At 45.6% G+C, this 14,245-nt stretch overlaps 1 protein-coding gene across 2 annotated transcripts in view; it reads right to left on the bottom strand.

The window, feature by feature from the left end:
- LOC120956443 (discoidin domain-containing receptor tyrosine kinase B) overlaps positions 1-14,245 on the bottom strand; it is a 249,148-nt gene that overhangs the window by 138,937 nt on the left and 95,966 nt on the right. For both annotated transcript variants that reach the window (XM_049610789.1, XM_049610790.1), the window contains exon 3: positions 4,668-5,220. In XM_049610789.1, coding sequence (XP_049466746.1) covers positions 4,668-4,788 — 121 coding nt within the window. In that variant the 5' untranslated portion in view covers positions 4,789-5,220. The remainder of the gene's footprint in view (positions 1-4,667; positions 5,221-14,245) is intronic.

The following is a 14,245-nucleotide window of genomic DNA, read 5'->3' as shown; positions in this document are numbered from 1 at the left end:
TTACGACCAATTTGTGGCTTTGCAGGTTGGTCGAGCAAATTGGTTTGGTGAGCGCAGTCGGGGGAGTTCGTCGCTTACTTGCTGGGCGGGTGTGATACAGTGGAGAGGGTCAGCCTGAACTACTGCTAGATAGTGTCTTCTTGGCAGGAGAGCAGGAAGCAGTCAGCTTGAACCGTGGCGTACTATACAGCCCGGACATGACGGACGGTAACGTCCAGCAGGGATCCGAAAGTCAAACTTATCTCCTTACTCGACACTCACACACGCTCCGTACCGGTCAAGCAAAGTGCCGATGTAGGCAGAGAACTTTATTTGCATATTTTACCGACCGCAAATAGCCGGCCCAGTTCATCTAAGGCCTCCGTCTTCTCTCGCAGCAGCAGCTACAAACCAAAAAGGCAAGTATCCTCCTCTCCCAAACTTTGTGTGTCTGTCCTGTTGGTTTGTGCGGATGAGAAATCGTGACTTTTCTCGTAAAAGCAACTGTTGAGGAGCTGTGCGGGGGGGGGGGGGGGAGATGAAGCAACATTTACAAAACCCTTCCACTCTCATACCCATTTTCCAGTGCCCCCTTCCCGAATGCAAATAGACCGACCGACCGACCCAAGGGGTCACAGCAGGACGGTGCAAATGTTGTGTTGAAATTGAAATTATGTGCCACCCAGCCGCCTGCCTCAGCCATTGTGTGTGTGTGTGTGTGTGTGAAGACACAGGGATCCACGATCAGGCTTCGTCCAACAGGTCATCATCATGCGCACGCGGGCGCGTTGGAGGCACGCTCGGCGAACTGTATCTTTCCGATCCCCTTTGCAGCGCAACTGCAACTCAGCAGCAACGATGGTGAGGCGTTCTGATTCATGGCAAAAATTTAAAATGAAATGAAAAGTGATAACTTTCGTACCGGGTTGCACCTCCCTCTCACGAACAACTTTACACCCCAACTCAGGGGGGAAGCAGACAGACACTCGCACACATTCATTCCACACTAGCATGGCAGCATATTTCCGCTGCGTACAGCGTGAGGGCCCACAGAGATCGACAATGTCTGGAGATCGTTAAATGAAGATGTTCACCAGCTGGGTCCCGACCGGGAGGGTGGGAAGCCATCCTCAGGCACCTTCCCGTTTACCCGTTCGGGTTGCAATTAGTAATGGGGAAATATGAGAAGAGTTCTGGGTCGGCCTGTGATACCTTCGAGGCATACGCTTGGCGAACGAGCCCGGGGTCGGGATGACTTTCAGCAAACAGATGGAAAAATATGCGCATCGTACCATACTGCAACGACCCTTCCCCGGCAGGACCCGTAGTAATCGGCTTCCCTTGGGGGGGAAGGTGGAAAGTTAAACGGAAAACTTTGGGTAAATAAATAAAATCAATATCGCAGCCCGGGTTTTTCGGATGCTGCCCGGGGATGGATGGAAGAGCTAGCGGAAAGGAAGTGCCCAAGGTATGATGATTGGTTGGAAAAAGTTGCCTCGTTCGCATCCATTTTCGTGCACTCAGGGCCATCGTACTCGAGGAGTTGTGCAGTGTACCGTGCCGTAGCGAACCATTTCTGCTACATACCGAGTGCGTTTCGATTGCAACTCACCTCCCGGGAGAAGGTGAAATAAACTCCTATTACCACTGCAGCACCCCTTTTGCGCTTGCAGGAAGCAAAAGGCACAGGATTTTCTAGCTGAGATGTAATCGATTGCCAAACAGTTGGTAGGTAAATTTTTCATCTATCTCCCAGCAGCAGATTGTGATGCATCGTTTTGGTGGTGTGTGCGTCTCAAACTTCTGCTATCGATCGAATATGCCAAACAGAATACGAGATTCATTTGCGAATGTTTGCAGATTACGAGCTCGATTTAGCTAAAAACCTATGCCTCCCTTTCTTTGGAGATGAATTCCATACCAAATGAGGTATAAATGAAAGCGATCAAAACTGTTTGTGGTTTATATGGGCCTAAAAGGATAGGATGGAAGAAGCCCTAATGGACTGCATTTAAAGGTGTTCTATTTTTCATTTCAGATTCGTGTTAGAGTGGAGGGTTGTAAGGAATGATCTGGAGATTGCTTGTTCTCGAAAATCGATAACAAGCCACTACAAAGCCACTGGTACATCAACTGATAAGCATATCAAAGTTATTTGGTTTTGTGGTACTTAATGACCTTTGCAGTTCTGTTGTCGATTTCACGCTAAGGTTCATAAGCAATAGTTGAATTTTTAGTATAAATAGCTTTGTTACATGACTGATAGTGTTGATCGATAGATATCCTGAGTAAGACATGTCCAGATATAATTCTAATACTGGAATTGACAAGTTCTTCAATCTTTGTAAGTTCAGGTCCAATACCTAGATTGATTGATTTTGGAATCAGTTTCAGGTTTGGTGTGAATCTAGATACCATCGCAGGTCCCGACGGGATCAGAATTAGTTCCAACATTGATGTGAGTTGAGGATATGCATGAATTTAACACTAGATTCAGATCCAACAGTTCAGTCTTTGCCAATGTGGGTTCAGGATCAAATACAGCACCGGTAAGCCCCTGGAGGTAGTTTTAAGAGCTTTTTTGTACGCTTTTTTACAGAGACTTTGAGCCCAATATCGGCCTCATTCGCCTCTTGTAAAATTTTGTGATTAACGTGAATTCTTGATTACATTTTTCTTCGCGAGTCATTTGCTGCTTGCAGTTCCTTTAGGTAGTTTCATGTGCTGTATGGATTCAAGATCAGTTCCAACGACTATGAACCTATCGAATGTTGCAGGATCGATATTGTTTGAATATCAGTTCTAGCACAGCAAATTAATATAATATTTTTCATAGAAAATTTGGGGCCGATTCAGATTCCAAGATGAAATTTAGAATTTTCCGCCTAAAATATCAATGTTTCAACCTGCTTTCAAGGCTCAATACATTTATTTAGCATTACAAAATACTTCGCGACCCATATTCACCATCAGCCCACAGTCATACAAACACATTATTCAGCGGACAACAGTAAAATAACTACATTTTAAGTCATTAACTTTGTCTCCGGCATGCACCACCGAAACACAACCCACCGTCCCCCCAAAATCACAGTTTCGATGCCAGTTTGCACCAGTGGCACAATCCCACCTACCCTCTCCCCCCAAACCCCAAAAAGAATGCCACAAACTGCTGCATACAAACCGGAGTGAGTGCGCGCACATATTTCGCTGAACCGTGCAGAAAGTTTTGAGCCTCGAACTCTCGAAACTCTCACTCACTCGCCACCGGGCGAATGGTTGGGTTTGCAAAATGTACCGCATGAAGCTTCCGGTTGTAGGTGTGTGTGTGCAGGACGTCGTCGCCCTCCATCACCACCCCTCAGTTGGAAGGTAAATTACAAATTCCGGACGTTAAAATTTGCTTGCTAAATTTCTCACCGAGCGAGAATGCAGCGCACCACCAACGCTGGGTGCATCACTCCTTCCCCGAAGCATACTACCACAAGCACATCAAAAGCGATGGCAGAAGCGGGTGGCGGTATTGGTTGCACACATATGAAACGCGCTCCGGGGGAGGTGGGTTGCTCTGCGGTTGGAAGCTCATTTTCGCTGACGGGAAATTTTACGCCCACAAACCACCCATTTTCCCACCCAACATCCAGAAAATCCCCCTCCCCTCCCCCTCTCCTAACGTTTGGAAGGGTGAATGAATCGATTGGAGGAAATGAACGACTGACTACACCCGATGTCCTTCCTGCTGCTAAACGGAGAAGTAATTTGTGCGCGCTTCGTCAATGTGGTGGAAAGTTTGAGATGAGGTTGGTTTTGAAATAATTGTGCATGTCTTTTACAATAATGAGACCGATGCGAAAGGGCATCCCGGAGCGCTGAGGCGGACGGAAATTTGCAATCAATTGAAGTTGGCTGAGGTTTCCCGTCGTGTCTGAGGAATGGCTTTCGATCTAATAAGTCAAGAGTGTTCGTGGGCATATCCTGGCGGAAGCTTTCGCAGGCCATTTAATTAAATAATGAGGTTAAATTTGGGTAAATTGCAGAAAAAAAATGAAATTTTACATTAAAAGAATAAAATTTTCTTTATTTTCCATATTTTGACACAGTTATGGCACCTTGCAGATGAATCGGATTCTCCCTTTTTGTTGTCTGCCAATCTCACGTATCAACCTGTTCCGTTCGTTTTGCACACTTCGTTACCAAACATCTCGGTTGTTGATGGTGCCTGTTTCACTGATTGATTAGGTTGTTTGGCTAAATTATTAGTCACTTGTGTCCTCCGGTGGCATTTCGATCCGTAAAACTTCAAAAAGCGAACCATCGGTATCGCCCCACACAGGACGAACGGTTGAGTGAAAAGAGTTTCCATCGCGGTAGATTATTTTTTTTTATACTTTCCACTCACTCGTTAAAACTGACGCACCGACGACAACGTGCGACTCATCTCTGTGTGCCTTTGGAGCCAAAAAAAAAATGCTGCGACACAACCCACCAACGAACGTCACAGCCATGATAAACGCAACCGATTATTACCGCCGGAGCCTTATAATGAATCGCTTGTCTCCCGCGTTTCGATGCAGGCAATGGAAGGCTGTTGGGAAGTAAATTTCATCAACCCACCGTGAAAAGCCCCAAAAGGAGAAAGGATGAGGAGAGGATGAGGAGAGGGCGGTAGGGAAATCAATCGTACTCACCTAGATCGAGCGTGTGGACGCCGTGCAATGTTTGCTGCATTAGCAGCAGCACCAGCGCGAACCGTGTCCACCACGTCGTGCAGGCATTTACCAGCACTTCCGGCGACCGTACCGCTGCCATGTTCGCATTCAAAAGTCGTGAAAAAAAACACAGACCGAACCGTTGCCCGGGTGGCCAAGGGGAATGGATGCTCCTCCTGAAATCACACGCGCTCGTTTTTTTTGGGGCTACGTTGCTTTGCACTCTCGTTTCACCGTTTCTTTCGAATCGGATTCACTCCGCTCGTGATGGAGCTGAATCGATGCCGATGATAGACACAATACCATGCACTTACACTGCCATCTAATCACACACGCACACTCACACACTATATCTACTTCCGGTCGTGCACTGAATGCACGGGGCAGAGGAAACGACTGAATATGACGATGTCCGAAGCGATCAATTACGTTCAGGCGGGTAGGCAGGCAGTGGTCCTTCCGCGCTCTTTCTAGCCGGTGGATGCGTATGAAGAGCTCAGTTTCGGGACGATGATACCGGAACTAGTCATTTCTGTGATGGAGAAGATAAAAAAACGTATGTAGAACATGATCAGTTTGTGTACATAAATCAGTGCCAGGCAGGGGGTTTTGTCATAGACGGTAGAGGGAATTTCCCTGAAAGGGGGTAGCTAATTGTGAGCAAAGAGTTGATTGCTTGATTGAAATCATTCCAACAAATAGACAACTATACACTTGAAATTTATTTTTCAATTTAATTATAGGTCCAATGCTCTAACATAACATACACATTTTAGTTTCGTAAAATATTTTTAAGGCTAGATATTTAAACAAAATAAAACTGAAGAATCATAAAAATGGTACGGAATAATCACATTTTGCCTCTTTTTTTACTTCAAACATCATCAACAGCGCTGCGGTTAGAACCATAAACCTTGCGGCGGGCGAGCCTTAACCTAACTTGGCGAGAGGCGGAGTAAGAAAAAGAAATCAAGCGGAAATTGTGAGCCAAACATAACTGGGTTGTTTTTCAGCGTTGCAGAGATCCGCGCAAACAGTGCGCACCCGGGGCGTGTATGTGAGCGAGCGTGTTTTAATTACGACGGGTAAATGATAGCATAAATTTTAATTAAAATCATCTTTACGATCAGCTTTTGCACGTGGCAGGCGATTTAAGTGCTGGACTGAGCAGATGAAGCAACGGAACGTTCTATGCCGTGTGAGGTAGTACCTCAAGAAGTAGTTGCGATAGTAAGAGACTAAGAAGTTTCTGAAAAAGTTGTTAGGAATAATCATTTCGAAAAAAGGGCAACTTTGAAAATAAAACATTTAATTGAAGGTTATGGAATGATCTTCAATACGACGACAGAAACGAACGTTGAAAGAGAACATGGTTGAAATTGGATACTTAAAACGAATAACTGAGCACTCTTCTTCAACTCAACCCGTGTAGAAGATTATGAAAATCAATCAGTTACCAGTGCTCAACTGAGCTCTCTCTTCCATAATTACACTCTTTCGTATAACACTAACATCATCCACGCGCCCTTCTTCTAAGGTCAAGGGTATCATCATCACAACCCGGGCATGAACTACTCCAAATGTGAGGCAGCTGGCGGCAAACGCAAAACCGCCGAGCAGCTTCACTTTAATTGAATCCAGCCGGTAGCGTGACGATGCCTGGAACTGTCACTTCTGCGTTGACGGATGAGCACCGGATCGTGACTTCAATTTACGGCCCTCCCCGTTCGAGCTAAAAGTGTGATTCCTTTTCTACCACATCCCAGCCGACTGCAGTGCGTGTGTATGCAGATGCTGGCCAGCACACGGGGCAAATAAAAGAGTAACGCTCGCTGGACCACAAGTGGACCAGATTATTACCGCTCGTTTAGCCACTTTCGAACAGGAACGTAATCACGTTCAATGGTGCAACGCAACACTGCATTCAGCCGACAACAGATGTTGGCCGATATCCTTACGCCAACGGGGTGTGTGCCACGGTTTCATCAAAGTTCTGACCGTGCGGCAGCAATGGAATGGAATTGTGTGTGTGGCACACAACAGCTGATGGGCCACAATGATGGGTTTTTGGCGAGCCAATTGGACACACATTGTTGAAGATGATACATTTGCAACGGTATCGGGTGGATGGATTGAAGAAACGAACGTGATTTGGAGGTTTTGGATCATAAACATCGGAAGCAGTCATATTTATTACACTGCTTTTACCGCTTCAAAACGTCATGAGAGAGGAGAGAAAGGACATTTAAAATATGTATATCAACGAACAATCATTAGGAATAAAATCCTGGTCACGGCACCAATAATGTATCCCACATTTGACGCCATAAATCAAACAACATTCCTTATTCAAAATCAAACACGTCGGTTCAACATTTAACTTTAATATTGTACTCTGTTTAAACGTGTTCCACCATAAATAACGCTCCCAAGGGAAACTGTGTTCATCCACCGACACATTTCGCCATTTTTAACGAAAACCACCGCTCATCGCTTCGGTCCAAAACTGGCTATCGTTGCGCTTAAAGAGGCCCCCGCCATCCCCACGACTCATGACTCATTTCCCAACCGTGACAGCGAGCACTGCACAAACCAGAGCACTGTGCAACGAAACAACAAAGCTGCAAGAAATTAAACTCATGACTTTCGCTCGTGCATAAATTGATCCCATTAAAATCCATTACCCGCACAGCACCGTCACCGTCGGCCGCCGCTTGGCACGATGATGGGGACCGCGCGGATCGATCGTGCGCACACGCACGCATTAGCCAAGGGAAGAAGCGAACGACCGAAAAGTACAACAACACACAAAAAAAAAAACAGGAACAGGGTCCAACTTCTCCCACAGAGGTGTACAACAGCAATCCTGTTCGTCGGGATCCGATCGGGGTCATAATTTCCTGACCCGGTCCCAGATCGCGACCAACAAAAAAAAAAAAAACGCCCGGACACGGTGCACGGCACAAAATCGCGAGTTTACCTTCATCCCCCATCGTGGACTGTAATCGCGTGGAAGCCTAATAAATTACCGTAACACCGTGTACGTGACGGATATTGTGCTGATCGGTTTTTGGGGCGGACCGGTAGGGCGAAGTGCATCCGATGAATGGCTGTTGGAAAGGGAACCTTCGTAGGATCATAGACCACGTCATTTCGGGTTGGGGGGGGGGGGGGGGGGGGGATGAAACCGACGGCACCCGGTGATGTGCGGCTGTGTATAATGTTGTCTCGCTGTCACGACCATTCAACTCCGCGCGGCAAGATGGGTCGGCGAGAGCTCGGCAAGACACTGCCCAGGCTGGCCGGTCTGTGGGATGCAATTAATAAATAACAATCGCCCAAATGCAGCCGTACGGAGTATAGGGAACCATGCTTCCGTGTCGATACCGTGGCACATGTTGCATGCACAGCCTCTGCACGGCGGGTCCCGGGGTAATTCGATTGTGCATGTGCGAGTCTTGTCGCTCACAACACATTACGCCTGAACGGAAACGAAACCACACGCAGATGGTGTAACGTGTCGTGTTGGTACAACAATTCAAGCAAGGGCGGGGGCAAGGGGCCGAGGCTATTCAATTAAATGGCTGACCTGTTGTTACATCGCGATCGCATCGCGGGGAAAGGGGCTTTATCGCAGCCGGAGACGCTGTATTGTGGAATGCTAGAGATAGCCGGCCGGGTGAACTGGCGTGGAAGTTTCCAAGAAGCGGCCATAAATCATTGGAAATCTTTAAATCGGTAAAGAATAAAGGATCTCCAAGGCAGTTTGTGGTTTGTGTGAGTTTTTTTGCTTAATGAATGCGAAATTAATCTTAGAATCTTAGAAACCAGCGACAACAATGAAGAGGGTGAGAATTTGATGGGTGTCTGCGAAAGGTACATTATTCATTCACCGATTTGTGCGAATCGAAGAATGACAATGCATTCGCACACAACTCATGCAGTTTGGGCACGTACAGTCGTTGGCACCTTACTGTTGAACGCAATGCTTCAAGGTTAGACGCAAGCGAAGAGGCGGTAAAAGATAAATAAACTGAATTCCAAGAAGCGGAGATTTGTTGCTCGATTTTGCATTTCGATGAGATTGGCGGTGAGTTTTAATGCGACTTTTTGTGAATATTATTCAAAATTTTAGGTTCGTCTTTATGCAGTCGTGTAGGTTTAAAAAAAATTGTATGATGTTAGCTTCAACGACATTTTCAGCTGGCCCTTTTGATACTCAAATAGGTTTAATTTTAGATTAGCAGACATAATTTTGTTCGTGTTTTAAAATAGTACAAGAATTTTGATTTATCTGAGATAGAAGTTCACAAATTAAGTGATATTATCTTTTGTATATGATGTTTTGGTATTATTTATTAGTTTTGGTATATTATTTATATGATGTTTTGGTTTTATAAAATATATTTCTTATATTTTGTTACTAAAACTTTATTATTTTTTTATTTATTTTTTTATTCAATTTTAATGCACATGACAAACCATTACATACGAAACAAACTATTTGCATAACTAAATTAGATAATACGTCCTCAAATCCAAACAAACTACCAGAACAGTTACTTTGACACAAAACCAAGATAATTAATTATCTTTTTGAAAATGAGAGTTTGATTTAATCTTTATTTATGACACTAGAAAACGATAGAAGCACAACGATATACTATCATATAAGAATAAAATGCAATGGAACATGGAAAGTGTATCAAAAAAGTTCATTAGCTTATTTCAAAGTTTGCTATTTGTTAATGATACGGACATTTAAATAGACAAATAATCAGTTTATCATCACACAAAAGTAAAAAACCACTTTTTGCTCATCGTTCTTCACAATTTATACAAATTATCAACTGTATTTTCAAAAATCTCATCTCATATGAATATAATCCTGAGGTACATAATCCACCAAACGGTAACGCTCAATTATTGTCCTTCATCTTGCTAACCTACCCCACTGCGATAACTAACTTCCCTAACAACCGCTCCACTCTCCAGTACAACCATTACCATCAACCACCAAATAGCCGTCGTAAAAATGCACGCGAATGCTGCCCTTAAGCATAATAAAGTATGCTTACTTTACGCCTTGGAAAATAAAGCACTTCTGGAACACAAACGCAGCAAGGCCAAACGGTCATGGCCAAACAGGAACATGAAAAACTCTGAACTTTTGCAATATTCGATGGCAAATCATAAAATAAAGCGAAACAAAAAAAAAAAACATAAGCAAACACAAACATGCCAGAAAAGCAATGTTCATGATGATGATGATGATCGCTCGGAAATAAAAAAAAAGCCCTGATCTCATAACGCAGCGAAAAGGGAAATCGAGATGGTAAGCACTTTTTGGAAACGTGTGCAATATTTTCGGGAAAATGGGTGGGATTCGTACGCGCCCGGATACTGCACAGCCGGAAAGATAAATAAACGCAGCAATAAGGTAATAAAACAATAATACACACGCACTGCCATTTAAATCGATTGCTGTGGATTCGATCGGTGGTTGCCAGTGTATTGAAGTAGACGCAAGTACGTGAATTACAATTTTAGAGAATGAGTGCAGTTTTAAGGTAATGTTCTTTTATATATATATATTTTACCATCTTTTACCAACAACTCATGAATATACTAAGCACACACTCGAGTAGAAATTGTGGTCCAGTAATCTAAATTGACAGCATTTAAGAAGATTACAACAAACAACCAATAATGCTCGCTACGCTGGACGGTAATCTTTCAATTGATTAGTTCCTTCAATTCGAAAATCAAACATCAACCGAAGCGATTACGCCCGATCAGGTGGAACGAATAATGCTGCTCGGGTAAATCGGTGCTACAAAACACCGTCAAGCACACTTCACCCCGGGGAGAGCGCTATCCTGGAAGTGTTTAATAAGGATAATGTTTTTTTCTCTTTCTTCTCTCCCTCCTTATGTGCCACTCCCGTTCACTAGCTACACCGTCGCTAGGATTAGTGTGAAAAGCAAAATAATTCCCACTTTCCCCAACCCAACTTACTTCGGCCTTCGGCAAGAGGATAAATCTCCCCCGTGTAGTGCACTCTCCTTCAGGTCGGCGTTTCGTGTTCAGTGATGTGACGGAACCACCACACCTTTCGAGCGTGAACAGATACAAACCACCAGGGGGAAGCAGCCATTTTGAGGTGCAAAATCAAACGTCACTCGACCGGTGGGTCGTTCCATGCCACTAGCGCGGTGCCTCGTATGTCATGTTTGCGGCGTCTTGTGACGCTTTCCCGCACTACACCATCACCACCGGGGCAGTGCTCGTTAACCGCACATGCACGTAATTAACGAACCCGGCATGCACATTATCATGTACTGCCCCTCTCATCGGCCACTCCATCCATCTAAGGGAACAGCAGCAATTGCTACTGCACGAAACGCCAACGCGGGAGAGGCGCACAATGGTGGGGAAGGTTTAGTATTGATTAATTAAAAAAGCATGCAACCTTCTTCTTCAACCTTTGCGCCCAGGTGTGCAGATTGCGTGTTAAAGGAAGCGAGAGGGAGACCTACTTTGAGCGACACATTGTGCGCTTTCGATCCTTCCAGGCGAGTTGGTAGAATCTCCCCCCGGTGGGACATTCTCAGATCCACCGTCCCCTGTGTTTGCCGCTTCATTTCATTGGGCGGCGCATATTCCGGAAGATGGATGAAAGTATGGCGGCTTCCGTCAGGACGATGATTTTCCATCCACCACGACGCCGCATGCACGAAAGGAAACATTTGTGCATGCTACACCGACATAAAGCAGCGGCCCGTTTTCGCCCACCCCAAGTCAAAGTCCTGGCCGTGGTGCAGTGGATAGGAGGTGCAGTTACGGCGTGCGTGCTAATGACGGTTTCTTTGGGGGTTGTTCTTGTTATGCACCCTTTATCCTGTATCATGGTGGGTGTGGTTGAGTGTATAACAGCGAAAAAAATGGAGTATCCGTGTACCTAGTTTCCCCATTCAACAGGGAAGCCGGTAAGCGAGTGTCCTCGAGAGCTGGCAAATTATATTCTGAAGTGTTTCGCCTTCTCGTTTGCCGAGTGGAGCGAAAATAAAGTGTAGGTCAAACTATTTCCATTGCGCTAGAATGGAAGTTGGAAACTATTCCACAGAAAACATTACCATAAACGCTAATAAATTCTAAATTATTCCCATCTGCATATCGGTGCATTGTATCGTTGGAAAGGGGTATATGGGTCAACCTGTGTTCTTAATATCGTTTAAAGCCTTCAGTGCTTGAAGAAGTCCAATAAAGGCTGTTAAAATCAAACTTTTATTACAAATTACTTAACAATATACATGTTTTTTCGCTATTTCTATCGAAGGTAACCTCTAATACCAAGTAAATAGATAATAGTACAATAACCTTCCCTAATCCACGATTGCACGGACGTAATATGACGCCTTCAATGTGGCATTTACATGGAGACAGGACACGATCTAACACAGAAACCCATCAAACACGACATTCCAAAGAACCACCGAAGCGAACCTATCTCCGCGAGACACATGACGATGGTGAGATCTTCCTTGCTCGCCCCAGAAAATCCCCAGAATTCCACCGAAATGGATGCTATCATTCACTCTCGCCCCAGCAAATATTCATGGTTAATAACTACGCTTCCCTCTTCTCATGTACAAGACGTTTGCTTTCCCATTCTTCTCCAAACGTCCAACACCATCCCAAAACTCGACTCCAGAACCGTCTCGAATAGAATAGAAAGATCCCGGCATATTAACTCATCCGATTAGCAGCAGCAACCGCGCCACTTCCGATACGCTTCAGTGCATCCGTATGCCAGCTTAAATGCGAGCAAAATAAAGATGATGATGAATCTTCCCGCGTCAGATTTTTCGGCAGCTCTCGGCAGCGTGTGTATGGGTTTCGTTGTAGGCCCGCGCTTGATGCGCGGCTTTTCCCACGTCACTCAATGTTGCCACCGTCGGGGCTGGGCTGAGCTGGGGAGGGGGCGTCGTTCTGGCTTATTGTAATTCCAGCACATAGCCGCCTAGAACATCTGTGAGCCAAGGGAGCCAGCAAAAGATTGGCAAAGATATGCCCCCTCAGAGTCCACTCCCGAATCCCATGACACGCCTTCGCTTCCTTGGGGAGGCCGCCGCCTCCGGCTATCGTTCACTTTCACCCTCGCTCGCTGGTCTCGATCGATTTTGGCTCATATTTCGTATCGAGACGGGGTTTGGAATCTTTCTGACGAGATTCCGAAAATACACACCAACTCCTCCATGGAGGCGAAGGCGCTTTGGTGTCAGAGAGGAAGCGGGAAGCGAGATCTTCATGCCGTGCGTCGCGAAATTCGAAACGTTTGCTCCGTTCGCCCCGCTGCACGCGGGATTGGGGATAACACGCGTGCGTTCGCGCATTATTTTTGGTCCGCCCGTCCGTACGTCGCGCGTTGGAATGTAAATAAACATAACGCGGGGAAAATGTTTGACTTTCCAAGCCGCGCCGCCACCAACCGGTCGGGTGTGTTGGGATGTCGTACACTTGCGGATGGATCGGCAAGATGAGGTAGAGGTGTCCCGTGATGTGTGTGTGTGTGTGTGTCTTCCAGCACACGGTGAGAGTGAGTTTTGACGAAGGATGAGCTCGTGAAAGATTTGCGACATTTGAGACGGTTCGTTGTTCGCATTGAGCGGGTTTTTTTTGTACATTATCCCGTCGATGCGGGAGTTTATCTTTCGACAGGAATCGTTCAACAACCCGAGGGAAGAGGTGTGTTGTTGTGTGATGAAGGGTTTATGAGTAGTGAATGATTGGTTGCTATTGGTAAAGTGAATTTGAGAATCGCGTTTTCCAATTGGATCTTGAGGACAGGGTTTGATATGAGTAAGAACATTCAATATGACTCAATAACACACACATTACGACTCCCGAAAGAACAATGAGCCAGAAATGTTCTTCTGAGTGACTAACAGTTTCTATCACCTTCGCCAAGACATGATGCAAATCAGAATCATTCTTTTGCGTCCAATAATAGATCTTTATCGTATCCAGTTACTCGACCTCGTATGCATCGCCTTCAATTTCGGACCTAGTATCCGCCGTCCATCTTTCACTCGCCCACACTCTTGCTCTGTGTCTCACTACCTCCAAACCTTTAAAAGGCACCGAAAACACCCGAAACACTGACCATACGTACACACCGGTACACCGACCTGTTACCAAACCCCGTTGCACGGGGGGAATATTTAATGAAATCAATCGCATTCCGTTTGGGTCACCCCGCGCGATCGACGTGGATCGCTGGCGACGGAACAATCTTCCACGAAAACGTGCGCGAAATGTACCGTGACCGGGCGGTGGGATCGATGACATCGAATCGAAAAGAGGGTAGATATACGATGCGATGTGTTGTGGGGGATATACACCCAGCACGCCAGGGCGCATCTCACCTGCAACCGCAGGAAGCGGAACCATGTTCTCCGGCGTGGCTCGGAATGATTAATGGGCACGGCGAAGAGGATTCCGGTGTTTCGTGATTGAGCGTTGCTGCCGGTCGTTTGGCGAAGAACTCGAAGCGG

This window comes from Anopheles coluzzii, chromosome 3 (genome assembly GCF_943734685.1).
Source record: "Anopheles coluzzii chromosome 3, AcolN3, whole genome shotgun sequence".
Classification (NCBI taxonomy): domain Eukaryota; kingdom Metazoa; phylum Arthropoda; class Insecta; order Diptera; family Culicidae; genus Anopheles; species Anopheles coluzzii.
The sequence above is the reverse complement of the archived record's forward strand: the minus strand, read 5'-3'. Positions and strand labels throughout refer to the sequence as shown.